Raw genomic sequence first — 18,948 nt, 5'->3', positions numbered from 1 at the left:
AAAGAAACCCTTAAGTATGGTGAACCTTCTTTAGGAGACTACAGCGGTACCTCGGGTTACAAATGCTTCAGGTTACAAACGCTTCAGGTTACAGACTCCGCTAACCCGGAAGTATTATCTTGGGTTAAGAACTTTACCTCAGGATGAGAACAGAAATCATGTGGCGACGGCAGGAGGCCCCATTAGCTAAAGTGGTACCTCAGGTTAAGAACGGACCTCCGGAACGAATTAAGTTCTTAACCTGAGGTGCCACTGTAGTTCTAGACACTAGATGTGGAGCACTGTAGAATTTGACACAATTCCTTTAGGAAATGTGGCCCCTAAGTGGGCTGCCTGTGGTAATTCAAGTACAGTAGTCTTGAAAGTGGTCTGCCTCTTCGCTGGGCCCAAGGGTCACGTAGCTCTTGTCCCAATAACTCCCTCACTTGCCTACCTTGGGGGAAAAAGAAAAGAAGTAAGGAAAGTTTGGTATTCCTATAGCACAGCTAAAGCAACCGCAGTGGACATCACCTAAACTTTGCGGCAACTACCTTGGCAATGTTGGGATGGGCAAACTCTGTGGGTAAAAGTTCATAAGGCTCTTGGGTTGGCACTGTCTCCACAGTTAGATAAACTTTGTGTCACAACAGTTTTGCAGCAGAAGTATCACAGTTGGCAGTTTCCCCTCTTTCTTTCTCTTTTAGCAAGGATACCACAAAAACAAGGAGTGGGGGGGAAGCCAGAGAGCTCATCTGAAGCGACCAGCAGTGATGAAGAGGCTTCGCAGGTATTGCTTCCTTATTGATGGGGTCTGCTTGCTGAGAATACAGCTCTTAACCCTGGCACACATTCCATTAGGCTGCATTTGATGTTTTGTCTTAATGGTGCATGTCTGCACAAAGGATTTTTTTTTAGCATGGATGGTAGTACTGTATGGCTTGGCCTCATAGCTATAAGTAATGCCAGTGAGGTGTGGACTTCACCATTCAACTGCATGGTTATCTGCTGTTAACACCATACAGACTAGAGTTTTGCTCACTTCAGCGGTCTTGGGCCTGGGGATCAGTCTTGAACCCCATCTTGAGACACAATAGCTCTGTCTCACGGCTTCACTGCAGTGAGCAAGAAGGGAATTTTACTGGTCTTGTAAATGCATCAGATGTTAAGTGTGATTGGTAAAAATAGTTCTTACAGCTGCTTACTCAAGCCTGGTGAAGGAAGGTCTCCCCATTCAGTCTATCTGCAAGCTGGGTATTGATCTGGTATTGTAGTCATGACCAAAAGTGATAATTTTTTTTAAAATGTTTCCAATTTAATGTAAAAGAAAAAGAAAGAAGAAACTGCTTTAAGGATATAGTTATCTAGGAACAGCACTTGGGGTATGTAGTGACCCCCAGTCTTAATTTGGATCTAATATCATAAGCCCTTGATAAGATGCACTGTTTTCTTGAAGCCAAGTGGCTTTTAAAATAATGATATTTAAACCTCCTTATGCCTATAATATAAACTTAGTTTGTTTAAATGAGGGTTTTCACCATACTGATATTATCTGGATGCCTGAAATTTTGGCGTTTCAGTGTTTCTTTTCCTTTCAGGCTGACCCAGTGGTTTTGTGGGGTGGTTTTATTTTGTTTGTAAATGACAAACCGTGCTCCTGCGTATTAGGATAAATGCATGGGGTATGAAAGGGAAGGGATTGGGGGTGAGGGAGGCATGCAACTAGATAAGAAATGTAAGGTTATATTAGTGCAGGGCAAATGGGTTCAACATTTATTGCACGTTTTATATTCAAAATTGGTATTGACATTACTCATAAGAAAACTGAGAATAGGAATAGGTTCGGCAAAGATGTCGTCATCTTAAATGCACCTGCTGAACGCAAGGGTCGCGGAATGAGAGGTGCTTCCTGGAAGTAGAATCTTGATTATATCTGCGCCTGACCTCATGTTAACCTGCCCTGCCTGATGAAGAGAGAGAGGTCCAGGGTGAAACTTCAGGGCTATGCAACGGTTAAACAAGGGGAGCTGTGTTAGGCAAACGGCAGCAATTCTTTATTTGCAATTTAAGCCATGTCTAAGCTATAAAATGTCCTTTTATGAGCAGCATACATATAGTATGAGCTGTACATCTGCAACGCATTAGACTTGCATGCGAACCTGGGAGTGTGGTAATGGTCAGCAGCCTCCCCTATGCGTGCTTAACAGGGAGAGAACAGAGAAGCAAATTTACTGCGTGTGTTGTAAACCCATAAAATACTGGCATACATGCTCTCTCTCTCCCCCGCTGCCTTCCAATAGGGGGAATGGAAACATAGGACAGGTTTTTCTGTCCCTGTGCCTTTCTCTAGCTATGCTTCCTCCAGAGCCTGTGAGCTGCTTCCTTGCTTCTACCCTCACTGGGGCAGGCCGGGGGGGGGGGGGGCTCATCGTGTGTTTTCCGTCACGGGCTCATAAGACCTGGGCTTGCTTGTGGAATTTGTAGCGTCATTGTAAAGTTCTGTATCAGCATTTCAAGCTCTACGAATCTACAAAATGCTTTTCTCAGATCGGGAGCCAGAGTTAGAGGAAGCATGATCATGTCTCTAGGCAGAGGCATGCAGTGACATTTTTTGAAGGGGAACAGTTAGGGCCAGTTGCCCTGGGAAATTACACCGCTAGATAGTACCCAGCATTTTTGAGAATAGCTTCAGGCTCCACCCAACTGTCGGCATTCAGTGGAGCTGCTCTTACACAGCATTCAATGTATCAAATATTTGGCGGGGGGAAGGTATTAGAACAGAGCGATCAAACCTTCCCAGCACTGAATCACTTGATATGTTTTTTTTTTAAAGCCATGTACCCCCCACCCCTAGATCCTCCTATGCCCTTACTCTAGAATGGCCTTGAACAGGCAGCAGTCACTTGGGAGGGTGCCACTCTGCACATGTTCAGAGGCATCAACTTTCACCACCCTCTTCTGCTGACAACAGTAGAACTTAACAGTTTAAGTAGTAGGATTCAGCTTGTTACGAGCAGAACTCTACTGATAAACCAAATTTCTGAGCACAAGCCAGCCTCTGCAAGTCATTTTGTCATTCCAGTGGGTCCTAATGGTCACAATTACATACCATCCTTTGGGTATAAAGCTTCTTCTGCAAGAATGAATGGGTCTGAGCATCACCAATTTTAGATACATATACATACTCCACAAACAGCTGGGGCAAGGTGGAGGTGAGTGTAGACAGTACAGAGCTAGAGGGGCCACCAGTCAGCTTCATATAATCAGGCCGCTCTGTGCCACCAGATCACCAGACACGCCCTTGGATCTGCCATGCAAGGAGTGCAGCCCTCTGGCTTGCCTAGGGCTAAAGAAGAGGCTCAGGAAGTAAGGTTGGAGGAGGGAAGAGGGAGGGTTTCTTACAGAAATGAAGCACGGAGGTGTGTGCGTCTAATTTTACCAGAACCATGGGGGGCTAAGCTAATCCCTCTGGTCCATGGACTGCATGCCACTGGATCTAGGAAGCTTGAAAAGGGGGGAGGTGCTAGACCTTTTTGGAGGCACATTTTTAGTTATGAATGGTGCAGATGATCCAGGGCCCCAGTGTGCTTAAGGCTAGTCATAACTCTCTCTACCTGAAAGCTTAATTCACTAGTATGTCCTTGTACATAGCGCCCCCACTCCCTGCAAAACTGTTCCCTCCTTCTTCAGGAATTAGCAACCTCATTGGAGAAAGGTCCATAACTCAAGGGTTGAGCATCTGCTTTGCATGCAGAAAGTCCCAAATTCAATCCAGCCTGGAACCCTGGAGAGCTGCTGTATAGACCAAGAGGAGCCAACCTGGTATCCTCTAGATGGTGCTAGACTACAACTCCATCATCTCTGGCCATTGGCCATGGGATCAGGGGCTGATGGGAACAGAAATCCAATGACACCACATTGGCTACCCCTGGTCTAGGCTCAACTGAGCCAGATGGACCCAGTGGACTTACTTCTGTGTAAGGCCTATGTTCCTGTTGTCTTCTCAAGGGCAGATGGGGCTCGTCAACCTGGGAAGGTAGGTCATCTAGGAGAAGGAAAGCTCTGATCCTAAACCCTTGCTGCCTTGCAGGCTATATTTGGGAGAAAAAAGGGCTAAGGAGTAAACTACACGAATCCGGAATGGAGTCTCTAAGACAGTTGGGTGGAGCCTTGACAGTTGGGTGGAGCCTTGTATGCCTCCTTCCAGCAACTCCTGCAGCCAAGCTGGTGCCAAGCACAGTGCCCTGCTTTCCTTTGGACAACATCAGTGAGGTTGAGAGTGGGGTCTTGCCATCTGGGCAGTCCAGGACTTCATACACACAGCCCAGGCTTATGCCCCGGGGAAGTCACTTCAGTGCTGCTATCACAGCAGTTGGACTTCACCCCCGGAGACGCACTCCATTCTCTTTCGAGAAAGGTGGATGGCAACATGGCCTTGTCTTCTCAACCTGCCCTGCCAATTCTTTGCTCATGCTCTTCCCACCTTCCACCAATGCTCTGATGCCTCATTAAAATTAAGAGATGCAGAGGTTGAAAAACCATATTCCTGGATTCTCACCTGTCAATATTGCAGCAGGACTATGAAAAAGTATCCAGTTAAGTGATCCGATGGTGATTTGTAAGGTACCACTTCCAGGTTCTTCAGCTTGAGGACGGATAGCAGCATCCCTCAATAACTTCCAATTCCTAACTCTTGTGTATGTGTTCTCTCTCCTCCCCGCCCCCTGCCCTCCTCTAGTCCCTCTTAAAGACCCCACTGCCCACTCTGCCGAAGGGTGCTGCTCCTGCGTTATCCAAACAGAGTTCCGGAAAACCCTCCTCTGCTCTTCGTAGTCCTCCCATCAGCATGGCTTCTGGCGACAGCTCTTCCAGTGACAGTAGCGACTCAGATGCCGATGCTAAGGAAATAGTTGGGCAGAAGACAGGTTAGTCTTGGAGGGTGAATCCTTACAGAAGGGCTGGAGGAGAGGAATGTTCAAGTACATGATGTGATATGGGCACAGGTCTACTTGTCAGAGGCAATTGTCCCAACCACCTGAGAACTCAGGTGAGGAAGGCCCCATTTCTCAGCTTGGGGGGTGGACAGGAGGAGGGGTTCAAGCAATGAGTCTCAGCTGCTGCTTTTGCCTCCTCCCAAACTCAGTGTGGCATGAAACTTCTGAGATCTTCCACTCGCTGAGGGAGGAGGGAGAGGGTATAGCAGCCATGGATTTCTGCATAGACATATTCAGGGACTCTCCTGAGGTGGGTAGGGACAGTATTTTGCACTGAAGGGTTAACCCCATGCAGTGTGTTTGTTCTTAGCTTGCACACCATAGCCGTGGCATCACCCTTAAGGTCACTCGTCTTAAGACGGCAGCTGTGTTCTGAAGCGTGGCATAGTCTTTGCTTATTTGTTTTTCTTTAGGACAGGAATGGGGAAAGAAATGTGGGCAGCAAGCCAGATAGTTACCTTCCCCCGCCACTCTGAGCTGCCTACCTGTCAATCGCCCTTGACAGCACAGTATCATTAGATACTGCCTGCGTGGTTCTTGGCAGAGAGCTTTGCAAGGAGCTTAGAAAGACCCAGCAAGTGCTTTCCTGCCCTTTCAGCTGAGCCAGGACTTCACCTGCCCCACACTGTGACATCAAGTGGCTGGTGCCCATGGTTTGGCCAAAATAGGCCTGTGTGCTGAGTGATGCCTGTAAGTTGGAAGTGCTCCCCCCCCCCCCTGCGGCCGCCACTTTAGGGAAGCAGCTAGTCCACTTCTGCTCATCTTCTCAGTTAAGTGTCTGTCTGGGGTGATGGCAGACATTTTAAAATGGGGGTCTGTGTCACATGATGCTCTTTTAACATCCCTAGGCTTAGGCAATTTAGGGGGCTCTGCCCTGGTTTTGACCAAAAAGGTGGTTTTCAGAAGCAAGTGGGGGGGGGCGTTTCTTCTAAAATGTTAAAAGTTTAGCACTTTTGGGGTCATGGTGTTCTGAAGCGCAAGGCTTCTCTTTGTGTCCTGGGATTCTGTAAAGTTCTGTGGCCAAGAACATGAATCGTTAAAATAAGGGCTAGTCGGCAGGAGCAAGTCTTCTGCTGCCACCTGTTGGACATCCATCAGGAACACATCAGGCTTGCTTTTTGTTTGTATGGTCTTGTGAATCCCTTGGCCAGGACACCTGAAGGGAATAACTGATAGGTGTTGGTTTTGTGGATCATTCCCCAGGGTTAGTAGTGAGAGTGAGTGTGTCCTCCTCCCTTTCCTCTTTCTGACTGCATTCTTAAATTGTTATATGGCCAGCTAAATGAGCAAACTGTCACGCAACATAGCTGCTAAAATAGGGAAAAGACACACTTTCTTTCTTGCTGAAAGCTGGCAAAAAATGGGCTGCAGGACGCTGTTGTTGACTGGGTTTGGATGCTACGATAAAGTCTGGGTTTATTCTGATGGCATTCAGCCTAGGCAACCTCTGTCTTCTCTGGATTTGTCCATCCTTATCCAGTCCATTAGTGATGACAGGCATCAGTTTAGAACCAAGACAGCTTCCTTGGATTAGGCCTGGGCGATATATCAGTATGAGGGACAGACCGCGATGTCAGTTTCACTCAGTGGTATATCGCTGGTGAAACCACCGCCTTCCGAGTCCTTCTGCTACCAGCTACCAGTTGCAGCTGGGGCAGAGGGACTCAGAAGGCCGCGGTTTCACCAGCAATACACCGCTGAGTGAAACAGCCATTGCCTGCCTTCATACCGGCAGAGGGAGAAAAAAGCTGCTTTGGCGAGATGCCGATACAGCTTGTTCTTCCCTCTGCATCTTTAAACTGCTTGGCTGAGGACTGTGCCACTGCCCTCACCTCAGCCAAGCAGTTTTACAGAGCTCCCAACCCGCCACATGAGCCAGCGAATGGGTGGGGGGGCTCCATAAAGGTGCTCCCCCTCCCCAGCTGAGGGAGCCCACCAGCAGAAGTAGGATCGAGGCTGCTCAGCTGGGGAGTTGCGGGCTCCATCACACTTCCCCCTTGAAGGGGGGTGTCTGTCATTCCCCCCTCAAGGGAGAAGTTTAAAAGGTCCCCCACCTGGCCTCTGGCTTGTGGGAGCCAGCTGCTGGGTGTGAGCTCTGTTAGACACTCCTCCCTTCCCCGCCAAGGCCCGTGTGCTTGCCTCCACCACCACAGCCTCGGCACTGGGGTCAGGCCCAGCCAGCAGCACCAGCAGCGTCAGGCAGCCCTGCCTCACGGACCTCGTCCTGAGAGGGTGGGCTGTATCTTTCCTCCTGGGGTGTATGACCACCCCAGGAGGAAAGAGGCAGAATACCCAGACAGACAAAGGCAACGCCTGGTCCATCTTAGGGGAGTGGGGGGTGAGTGAGCGAGGTAGTTCGCCTGCCGCCTGTGCTGGCAAAGGCAGAGGGAACCTCAGGAAGGTGCCCCAGCATTCCTGCTTGCCACGCATGAGCAGCAGGGACACCGGGGCTGGCTCAGCTGGGAGCAGGAGCCTTTCCACGCCCCACTCCTGAGCAGCAGGCTGGGGCCAGCTGAATTGGCCCCAGCCCACAAGGTGCTGGGGTTGAAAACACCAATGGAAAGAGTGGAGGCAGTTTCACCCCACGCCTTGCCGGCAGGAGCCGATGCAACTTATTTCAACATTGCCAAACCGCGACGTTTGGTGGGTGATAAATCACAGTGTTGGAAACCCAACATTGCCCAGCCCTACCTTGGCTTTAGGCAGAAAGGAGACATAGAGCTGGGTGTCATCAGCATACTGGTGACACAGAAGCCCAAAACTCTGGATGATATCTCCCAGCAGTTTAATGTAAATGTTAAAAATGGACAGGACAGAACCCTGAGGGACCACAGGCCAAAGGCTAAGGCATCAAAGAGTCCCCTAGCACCACCTTCTGGCTTCACTCCTCCATAAGTTGGGCCTTTTTCTCCTGCTGTTAAACATTCAACTAATTTGGTGCATGGCATGATTTCCCTCCCGTGAGTTGCAGTGCTTTGGAAGTAGGAGGCATTGGAGAGGCATAAGCTTCTCAGTAGCTAGTAAGGCTGTCAAGAGCACTTGAGTCACTCTCTATTTCAATTATGTTTCCACAGAGATTGGCCCATTACCCTCTTCTGGAAAGGAAGTGGCAAGGACCAAAGGGGCTAAGGGGGCCACAGCAAGGAAAAAAGGAGCGGGAAGCATCAGCTCCAAAGCCGCCTCTGCAAAGAAAGTTGCCACAAAGGCTCAGAGGAACGGCAGCACCAAAAGGAATCCCGCAGGGCAGCTGCCACTCACCCTGCTGGCCAGCACCCAGACAGCACGAGTTGGCTCAGAGGAGGCCGCAGCCCAAGTTCCTGGTGCAGCCGCCCAGGGAGAGCCCCAAGCCACCCCTGTTGTGGCAGTCAAGCCTCCCAAATCTTCCAAGGCTGGGGCAAAAGAGAAGCCGCCCAAGAAGCGAAAGCTGGCAGCTGGGGATGCTGGCCCGGGCAAGCCGAAGAAAAAGAAGCTTAAAGCAGAGAGTGGCGTAGAGGTGCCAAAAAAGCTGAAGAAGAAGAAGAAAGCCAAGTCAACCGACAACGAAAAACCAAAGAAAAAAAGCAGCAAAGATCAAAAAGACAGTAAGAGCATCACACACACATCCTGCCGCTGCACACACAAAAACAGGTGTCCCTTGCCCTGTTCAGCACACTCTGCTGCCCCCAGATGGGCTCATGCAGTATTGCCTGGCTGGCAAGAAACCGTAGTGTGTGTTTGTGTTAGTAAGCAAAGGATGCAAGATTTCAGACCAGCAGGTTTCTCTGCAGAGGACCATCTGTTCAGTAGGCTTTGGTTAGACTTCTGTATCCTGGTGCCTTCCAGAAGCTTTGGACTATAAAAGTCCTGTTATCCCTGACCATTGACCATGTCAACCTGGACTGATGGGAGTCAGGAGTCCAGCAAATCTGGAGGTCACCAGGCTGCAGCTGCATGCCCTTCTCTACCCTTCTGCCAAGCTATGCAGAAGGCTGGATCTGAATCCTGTGTTCAGAGAGTCTCCAAAAACACGATCCCAACTTTTCATCCTCCTGTTTCCCCTAAGCCTATGTGGGTCCCCTGTTGTTGTGGATGCACCCAGTTGATGCAGTCCCTATTCAGGTGTTCTGCTTCTGGGTCAAATGGCAGGGGCAGGGCTGTGTCATAGGTGCTGAGTAGTCCTTCCACGTGGTGCCCATCCAAGCATCTGCAGGGAAGATTTCCTGTGTGGAGCTGCACGCAGGCTCCTTACAGATACCAGCCCTGTACAATGTATGGGGAAAGAGCTACTGTGTGTTTTGATTTAATGCAGAAGTAGAGCATCTGAATAGGGCCTGCTGTTGTATTGTCCCTATTTTGTTCCGTTACGTTGCATAGTAAGCTGCTTTGTTGCTGGTTTAACAGAAAGAGCAGGGTGTGGAAAATAAATCTTAAACTTAGAACCAGCCTGATGTGCCTTATCCTCATATAAATTGGTCCATCAGGCTGGGCTCCCGTTCTTCCCTGTTGCCTCCCAAACAATGCAGTCGTGTGGCTGGAGTTTCTTTGCTGCCAGTGAATAAGCTGGCTGCTTTACTCAGCAAAGCTCTTCCTACTTAAGGCCGTGGCTGTGCTTGTAAGGGATTTCTGCAGTGCAATTCGGAGCAGCAAGGACTATTTTCTGCAAATGCAGGAAAGGGCAGAAGCCATATGCAGGTATGTCCCATAAGAAGGGCAGCCCTTGCAGTTGTGGTGTTTTTGCACATTCCACTTGTGTGCATGCACTCTCACCCCCAGCTCTATTTCCCCCCCCCCCCATTTTGCTGGTCCTGGCAAGGCAGAGGGAAGAGGAGAAGTCTCTGCTATTAAATGGCCAGGCATCTGTGTGGCCCGACTAAGCTAGGGAACGGCCTTCTGTCCTGTATAGGAAAGGGTCTGTTTTTAAAAACTGAAATGGAAAAGTACCATCCTGGTTCTATGCATAGATTCACAGGAGGAGCGAAATTCAGTTGCAAGGGCTGCTAGTTCTTGTGACATTTAGCAGTAATTGAGCAAGCCGTGGATCTCTGTGCTGATGACTCTACAGTATTAAAGCTGCCTTTAAGTGCTGAGAGCTGCTGTTACCACACAGAGAGGGTGGGGAGAGGATGGCTCTTAATCATTCTCTGTTAAAAGAGCAGCTCCAGCCTGTGTGAGGCTCCTGCTAAGATTTGGTACATTCCTGTTGCTAGTATACTTCCATAGTGATTTCTCTCTCGCTTTGCTGCTGCCTCACACAGGGAAAGACCGTCCCAGCCCTCCTCCAGCAGAGGATGGAAAGGGCAATGGAATAGATGGGAGGGGAGATTCCTGACAAAGCTGAGTTACAGCTATATTGTTGGGCAAGGATGAGGCTCTGACTTAACATATATAGCTTTTGGGGAAATCAATTATGCACGGATTTATACATATGGCTGTGTTGATCCAGACACTGGGCAAATGAATCACTAATGTAAAGAAGAATGATACCTGTGCTCATGCTCACTCTTCACCAGCTGTGCAAGGAATGTCTTCAGTTTCTCCCTCTATAAACCAGAGACATGACTGGAAAGTCATTTAATATATAAGGGCTGGATATTTGTGGCTCATTTTGCACATTCCCAAAGGGCAAGATGATCACCAGCATTTGCAAAAAAAAAAAAAAACCTTTAGCAATGCTGAGATTCTCAAAAGTTCTCACAAATTCTTGTGTAAATACCATTTTAGTGGTTTTGCAGTAAGAAACTACATCCACGATCCTTCCCTTTCTTTGGGCTGCTTCGCATGCAGCCTGTACATTCTAATATACAGAGATTGCCTAAGTATAGTGCTTTTGTTGTGCCGAATGCAGTATACGCCAAACACTTCTCTCCAGCTGCTGGGTCACTCTGGCCTGAACTTCATTTGCTTTTTTTGCTAGTGACGGAGGGCACCCTGAGCCACAAATTCCGAGGACACTGTGTTTCTGTTGTAGCTCCACTAGCCCAGCTAAATGGGGGCTTGTGTGCTGTGTGCCATGCCTGTTGTGTGATCCCACTTGCTGCGTTACTGCCCATAAGTAGGGTCATTGTGAATGATGGAAACCCTTGTATAGGGAAGAGGATTCATCTGTAATGGGAAAGTGCTTTCTCGAAATAATGGGAGCATGTCTTTGTTCCCCCGTTCCCCGGTCTTTCCCAGCCTTTGGTCCCCAGATGTTTTTGGACTACAATTCCCATCAGCCTCAACCTGCATGGCCAAAGGTCAGGGACGATGAGAGTTGCCTCCTTATGCTGTTACCTAAATGTAGTTCTTTTCTTAACCTAGGAAATGATCCCATATAACTGAATGAGATAGCTTCAGGACTGAAGAGCTTGTTCTTCCGCACACTCCCCTGTTTCTAGAGAGCCAAGCAGACCTTGATTACGCTGGCTAATAATTTGTCTGACCTCAAGATGTTGTCTCCCAAGTTTTGACAAAAACCCTTAGCCAACGTTGGTCTTGTACAATTGGGCTATCATGCTAAGATAGCATTTTTCATTTTCCTGGCTCCAGCCCTCTTATATGCCAGACTCCCATCTAAGTCATTGTGTGGAGAAGAGGGAAGCAGGCAATTATGCATGGAGTGAAAATCAAGGCATCAGGCCTTATATTCTAGCTTTTACCAAAGGTTTTGAACAATTGCTGTGATGATATTTCAGGAGGTGGGGGACAGGTTTTAAAATAGTTTACTTGTAAGAGCAATTTTTAAAGAAACGCAGAAAAATGCATATGCATCTGAACACTGGCTTGACTATTTCCATTTTAGCCAAAACCTTAGCAATTAGACCTATTTTTCCCCCCAGCTCATCTAGTCCACTGGCAGTGCAGTGAATTCTTCCGTTTGCATCCATTTTGTAACTGAAAACAAACACAAAACATCTGGACATCTTAATTCCTGTGCAGCTGCCAATATTTCTGAACAGAATGCCACCTTGCCTCCACTCATAGAGCGGTCTAAATGTTATATCCCTGATCTTGTAAAGATTCCCATGTAGCAACAGGTGAGATCACCTAGTGCAGAGGTCGCCAACTTTTTTTTACTGTTGGGGGCAAAAAGCACACCCTGCAATCAAATGCACACCATAACCATTCTGTTGGCTACAGCAGAATGCTTTTCTGACTAATGTCTACAGGTTTCAGTGAGTCCCTTGGGCATAATTCGACTTGTTTGATCTTAAGATTTCGGGTTGATTTCTGTGGCTGAAGATTGGTAGCAAAATAGCTGACGATGTTGGATTTTTCCAGAACATATTCAGACACCCATCCATCACCCAGCTGTAGCTTTGATTGTGCTTTATAAATATTCTTAGAAATAAATGAATGGCAAGTTAAAAATATCACCATCGTTGGCATCCATCTGTCTCGAGAGACAATGGAGGAGTGGGCCTTTGGGGGTGAAGTCAAACTGCTGGAAGGCTGCTTTTGTAAGCTGCTAGAGCGTGTATGTTTTGGTTTTTTTAATAAAGCAGATTCTTATTTTCTTTCTTGCATAATTGTTTTATAGAGAAAAAGAAGAGCAAAAAGCTGGAGTCTCTTACCCCAGATGGATCACAGAAGAAAAAGAAGAAAAAGAAAAAGAAGGTAACAGGACACTAGAGAACTTTTTTGGATGGGTAAACCTGTCTGTAAGCACTTGAACTTAATGGTGTTTTTGCTTCTGAGTAGATGTATACAGGATTGCGCCATCAGAGTTAGGTTGTTTGCATTTGAAGGGGCTCCAGGACTCTGCTGTTTTTCCAGAACCAGGTGTGACTGCAGCCTAGAATACTTACACAATTTGGTCTACATAATTTCCAAAGTTGCTAGGAGACAGCCTTGTCAGAGGCATTTCTTAGCTTAAGTATTATATGCTGGGGGTGTAGTAGAAACAAAAAACCCGTATCAATGATGCAAATACATGCAGGATTAAAGAATGGAGGTGACTTGTTCGTTTGATTTAAAACCAGCTCAGAGCAGCTTAAATCAAGGCTCCTATCCCACCCCGCGTTAACAGTCTTGTCTGTCTTCTTAAATTTTGTTTTAGAGGAGTGGCTTTATTTAGCATAGGGGGAAAGCCACCTATTTCCTTGTATCCATGGGAAGGAAGACCTATTGTTCATCTTGCTATACAGCTTGAAAACACTTTGAAAGTGAATCTTTCAGCTCAGTTTCTCTTTCCCCATCTTAGTTATGCATGTCTAGCGAAATTTTAACACTGGAGCACGTGCATCCCCCACTCCCAAATACAGTCATACCTTGGATTCCGAACGCCTTGTGAGTCGAACGTTTTGGCTCCCAAACACCGCAAACCCGGAAGTGAGTGTCCTGGTTTGCGAACTTTATTTGGAACCCGAACGTCTGGCGCAGCTTCTACGGCTTCCGATTGGCTGCAGGAGCTTCCTGCAGCCAATCGGAAGCCATGCCTTGGTTTCCGAATGTTTTGGAAGTCGAACAGACTTCCGGAACAGATTCTGTTTGACTTCCGAGGTATGACTGTACAGTACACATATACACATACAGGTGGACACATACTTTGTCCGTAACTATATTGTGTCCCTTGTGAGTGTTGTGAGGAGCTTTTCACTTTGCTTATCTTGGAGTTTTTAACAAAAGTAAAGTACAATGGGATACAGTGCTGTCTGTACATTGGGTTCATTTTACTTGGTCTGAAACCACTTGCAAAATTATTCAGCTAGTTTCAGATAACTTGTCCTTGCCACATGAGTGAGAGACTGCCAATGCTCTATTTCAGTAAATAGCTTTGTACTATTTTCCTGTATTCAAATAAAAAAATAAGACACCCCACCAAAAATAAGACACCCTGTGTTTTTTTGAGAGAAAAAAGTTATAAGACGGTGTCTTAAAAAAGGGGAAACACGGTACTGCAAGGTGAGGTGCTGGCATGTGACACCGCTCGTATGAAACTTGCATCGCAAGAAACTTTGGTTCCTCCTAAACTTCATTACCTTTAGGTTACGTAGCTATGGGGTGCATTTATCCCTCATGGAGCAATCCCTTTAAAAAAAGAGGCAGGGGGATCAGGGCTTTTCCAAGACATTTTGCCACTTGATGGCGTCGCCTCCTCCCAATTCCATCTATAGAAGCCAATCTGATTGGCAGCTGGGGATTTCTTCAACACAAGTGGCAGGGTGGCTTTCTCCACTATACCTGAGAGCAGCAGACTAGTTTAAGGGTCTTGAGGTGGGTGGTGTGACACATAGAGTTCGGGTCTCTGCCACCTCACTGTGCCCAATGGTAGGTTCAGCCTTGCATAGCAGTCATTTTTCTTTTGCTTGGTTGTCTGGAATATGGCCTAAAAGCTAAACTAGGCTGTGGGGTGAAAGCCAGGCTAGAGCTACGTAATTCTTCTGACAGGATGGTATGAGTTATTTTGCTTCGACTGTTACCCAGACACTCCAGAATATGGGCCTGAACCGAGCACTTTGCCCTGACGACTAAAGTCTTGAGATGCCCTTTCCCAGAATGCTTTGTGTTTCTTAAACAGAGAATTAAGTCTTACTTTGTCAGCATTTGAGATTGGGAGTAGGAAAGATGGTTGCATGAGTGGCTGAGCCTAGGAAGAACTGGAAGGACCTGCTTCACCATCTGAAACTGGGTCTGTGTTCTCTGTACTGTGAAGGGAGCCAAGGACGTTGGAGGCAGTTCCAGTTCTTGGGGCGGTGGGGGCGTAAAAACAACAACAACAGACCTAAATTGTTCTGGATTTCTTTCAGAAAACTGGTGACCTTGAGGGAGCAGCATGAGCCAGTAAGTATCTTTTTAAAGTACTCTACCAATTAGTTAATGTCAACTTGGCAAATTCCAATGGCTCTTTTTCTCTGGTTAGAGCCTTTTGCTTAGGAACTCCTCTCATTCAAGGCAGCTGCCATGGACGTAGCCATGTTCTGGGGGGGGGGAAGAGAACCTCAGTTAAGTATTTTTATTGATTTCAGGGAGGGCACCTGTGCCTCCCCCCCCCCCCCGGCAGTTGGGCCTCTTCCTTCCAGGATCACTTTTAGTTTAGAGGTATACGAAGATGATTCTGTTCTAGGTTTTTAGATTGTTTTTAATTGCATTTTTAATTATGGATTTAAATTAGATTTAGATTTTTGTAAGTTGTCTTGGGGGACGAGTCTTTCCCCCTGAAAGGTGGGGTATAAATTCCTTTAAATAAATAAATTAATTAAAACTACCGTTCGGGTGGGGTATAAATTCCTTTAAATAAATAAATTAATTAAAACTACCATTCGGGTGGGGTATAAATTCCTTTAAATAAATAAATAAATTTAAACTACCATTCGGGTAGGAAGTGGAAGTTCGTGAGCTTACAGGGTTGGCAACATACCGTAGATCAGAGTCACATTCTAGAAGGGCTAAATGGATGGCTTTCTAAAGGCCTACAGAAGCTGTGCTCAGAAGTCCAGGGATGCAGGCTCAAGCATCTTCCAATGTAATGTCAGGGTCCGGGGGGGGGGGGTGTTACCAGAAAACCATGAAAACATTGCTGACAGGGAGGAACTCCAGGTGCTTGAAGACAGATTTTCAGGCTTGTCGTGTTTTTGAAATATTTCTTTGGGGCCAGGTTCAGAATAGCAGTTCCTATCAAGAGCATAAAGCAGCTTTCCCCAACCTGGCGCTCTCCGGATGTTGTTGGACTCCCAACTCCCATCAGCCCCAGTCAGCTTTGCCAATGGCCAGACTTTATGGGAATTGTCCAGACATCTGGAGGGCAGTAAGCCCCTTAGAACTCCGATAAGGATTTAAAGCAGTTCCATAGCGACAGCAGTTTTATGATGAGAATTGGCATTAAAAATGTGTGCTCTGAAGGAGGTTTACTGTACTTTTCCATGTATAAGACAAGGTTTTCTTTACTCTAAAATTATGTTTAAAAACCTGCCCCGTCTTATACATGGATAGTGAATTGGGTGGGTGGGTGATTGGCTGCAGCTGCGAGCAGGAGCATGTCAGTGACAATTGTTGGCTGCTAGAAGGGCTGCTTTGGATTGGCTGCTGCTTCTCTAATTGGCTTGGTGATTGGTTTCTGCAGCAAACACTGCTGTGGATTGGCTGTCACTGCTGCGATTGGCAGCTGCTGTTCTGGGATGCGCGGAGATTGCCAGCGGACAGATTTTCTCAGTTGGGGTGGGGTCTGTTTGCGATTGGCTGTCGCTGTGGCAAGTGGGCGATTGTCAGCGTGGGTGGCTGCGTGCGAGCAATTTTTGGCAATCCCCCACGCAAAAAGCTGTAAAACTGGGCAATCCTCCGCAAAAAAGCGGAGCCATCTCTCCCCCCCCCTTTTCTGAAATTTGAGTCCCCAAAAATAGGGGGCGTCTTCTCTTTTCAGTCTTATAGACTGAAAAGTACGGTATTTTGGAATGTGTCAGGCCTAAAATAAATCAATCTTCAAGTACCTAGAGTTCTTTCATCTTTTTTCCCTCCTTTGCAAAAGTCAAATAGCTCTAGGGTAGAGCTGGGTCAATGGTGTTTTCTGGTAGCTGGTAGCAGTGAGAGTAGTACCTCATTAACACGTGGATGAGAAAAGATACTTGCAATGCATTTGGAAAAATATTTTCCTACTCATTGACAAGTCTGTCACTGGCAGAATTTCCCTCCTTTACAGTACATTTTTTAATGTGTTCTTTCTCTCTCCCTTTCCTGTAGTGGCTTAAAGCATGAAGTGAAGAATAAAAATATGCTGGGAGCATTCAAGGGAAAGAAACTGTTTGTTTATATTTTTAAAGAAAAGAAAATGGGAATGTCAAAGACTTAATTTCAGTATTTATAACTATTTTTAACTGTGACTTTTAGAGCTAAGCATTGCTAACAGTTGATCTGGCTATTTGCTTGGGAATAAGACATGCCCCGATTGCTTGGCCAATGGAGAAGATGCAGCTACTGTAACTGACAGAATGTGGGGAAGACAAACACCTTTGATTTTCAATCCTGAATCCAGCAATTACTTTTACTGCTATCTCTTCTTCCTCCTTCACCGCATCCCAACCCTTAAGAGTTATATTTTTTTAAAGGAAAAGATCGCCTCCCCCTCTTTTCATACTACATTAAAGGAAGAAGTTTTATGTCTCTGCAGTGTCCATCCAGGAATTGTGTTCAATATGTACAAAACCCTGTTGATTCTAGGTTGGCTTTTTCTCTTGTACTTTTCACTCTCTCTCTCTCTTTTTAAATAATGGTATACAATAAAACCATAGGAACTGGGAAAAGCACTTGTGTGTTATTTGGAAACTGAAAATGTGTAAATCTCTTGGCTGCAGCTAAACAATTCCAAAGGATTTGGTCAGCTGCACACAGCTGTCATGTTGTGTTGAACAGGCTCATGTCTTTGTGGTTTGTTTGTTTCATTCTTAAAGAGAGCCAAGCTTCCAGCCCTTCTGTTTTCACAGGAAGGTTTATGGAAATGTATGTTCCGTTTCTCTCCCTTTGGTTGTTAACCAGTTGTTGTTGTTGTTTAGTCGTTTAGTCGTGTCCGACTCTTCGTGACCCCATGGACCATAGCACGCCAGGCACTCCTGTCTTCCACTGCCTCCCGTAGTTTGGTCAAACTCATGTTCGTAGCTTCGAGAACATTGTCCAACCATCTTGTCCTCTGTCGTCCCCTTCTCCTAGTGCCCTCCATCTTTCCCAACATCAGGGTCTTTTCCAAGGATTCTTCTCTTCTCATGAGGTGGCCAAAGTATTGGAGCCTCAGCTTCACGATCTGTCCTTCCAGGGAGCACTCAGGGCTGATTTCCTTAAGAATGGATAGGTTTGATCTTCTAGCAGTCCATGGGACTCTTAAGAGTCTCCTCCAGCACCATAATTCAAAAGCATCAATTCTTCGGCGATCAGCCTTCTTTATGGTCCAGCTCTCACTTCCATACATCACTACTGGGAAAACCATAGCTTTAACTATACGGACCTTTGTCGGCAAGGTGATGTCTCTGCTTTTTAAGATGCTGTCTAGGTTTGTCATTGCTTTTCTCCCAAGAAGCAGGCGTCTTTTAATTTCGTGACTGCTGTCACCATCTGCAGTGATCAAGGAGCCCAAGAAAATAAAATCTCTCACTGCCTCCATTTCTTCCCCTTCTATTTGCCAGGAGGTGATGGGACCAGTGGCCATGATCTTGGTTTTTTTGATGTTGAGCTTCAGACCATATTTTGCGCTCTCCTCTTTCACCCTCATTAAAAGGTTCTTTAATTCCTCCTCACTTTCTGCCATCAAGGTTGTGTCATCTGCATATCTGAGGTTGTTGATATTTCTTCCGGCAATCTTAATTCCTGCTTGGGATTCATCTAGTCCAGCCTTTCGCATGATGAATTCTGCATATAAGTTAAATAAGCAGGGAGACAATATACAACCTTGTCGTACTCCTTTCCCAATTTTGAACCAATCAGTTGTTCCATATCCAGTTCTAACTGTAGCTTCTTGTCCCACATAGAGATTTCTCAGGAGACAGATGAGGTGATCAGGCACTCCCATTTCTTTAAGAACTTGCCATAGTTTGCTGTGGTCGACACAGTCAAAGGCTTTTGCATAGTCAATGAAGCAGAAGTAGACGTTTTTCTGGAACTCTCTAGCTTTCTCCATAATCCAGCGCATGTTTGCTATCTGGTCTCTGGTTCCTCTGCCCTTTCGAAATCCAGCTTGCACTTCTGGGAGTTCTCGGTCCACATACTGCCTAAGCCTGCCTTGTAGAATTTTAAGCATAACCTTGCTAGCGTGTGAAATGAGCGCAATTGTGCGGTAGTTGGAGCATTCTTTGGCACTGCCTTTCTTTGGAATTGGGATGTAGACTGATCTTCTCCAATCCTCTGGCCATTGCTGAGTTTTCCAAACTTGCTGGCATATTGGGTGTAGCACCTTAACAGCATCATCTTTTAAAATTTTAAATAGTTCAGCTGGAATATCATCACTTCCACTGGCCTTGTTATTAGCAGTGCTTTCTAAGGCCCATTTGACTTCACTCTCCAAGATGTCTGGCTCAAGGTCAGCAACCACACTACCTGG

General features: G+C 46.5%; 1 protein-coding gene across 2 annotated transcripts in view; it reads left to right on the top strand.

Moving 5' to 3' along the window:
- The window catches only part of TCOF1 (treacle ribosome biogenesis factor 1), a 41,223-nt gene extending 23,429 nt beyond the window's left edge, over nucleotides 1-17,794 (top strand). Inside the window, exons 13-18 of one of the 2 annotated variants that reach the window (XM_035105665.2) lie at nucleotides 684-766; nucleotides 4,715-4,901; nucleotides 8,045-8,551; nucleotides 12,469-12,545; nucleotides 14,678-14,711; nucleotides 16,605-17,794. In XM_035105665.2, the coding sequence (XP_034961556.2) occupies nucleotides 684-766; nucleotides 4,715-4,901; nucleotides 8,045-8,551; nucleotides 12,469-12,545; nucleotides 14,678-14,707 (884 nt within the window). In that variant the 3' untranslated portion in view covers nucleotides 14,708-14,711; nucleotides 16,605-17,794. The remainder of the gene's footprint in view (nucleotides 1-683; nucleotides 767-4,714; nucleotides 4,902-8,044; nucleotides 8,552-12,468; nucleotides 12,546-14,677; nucleotides 14,712-16,604) is intronic. The other variant, XM_035105664.2, reaches the window with a different exon arrangement.
- Nucleotides 17,795-18,948: the final 1,154 nt, after the last annotated feature.

Source organism: Zootoca vivipara, chromosome 2 (assembly GCF_963506605.1).
Source record: "Zootoca vivipara chromosome 2, rZooViv1.1, whole genome shotgun sequence".
NCBI classification, from domain to species: domain Eukaryota; kingdom Metazoa; phylum Chordata; class Lepidosauria; order Squamata; family Lacertidae; genus Zootoca; species Zootoca vivipara.
The sequence above is the reverse complement of the archived record's forward strand: the minus strand, read 5'-3'. Positions and strand labels throughout refer to the sequence as shown.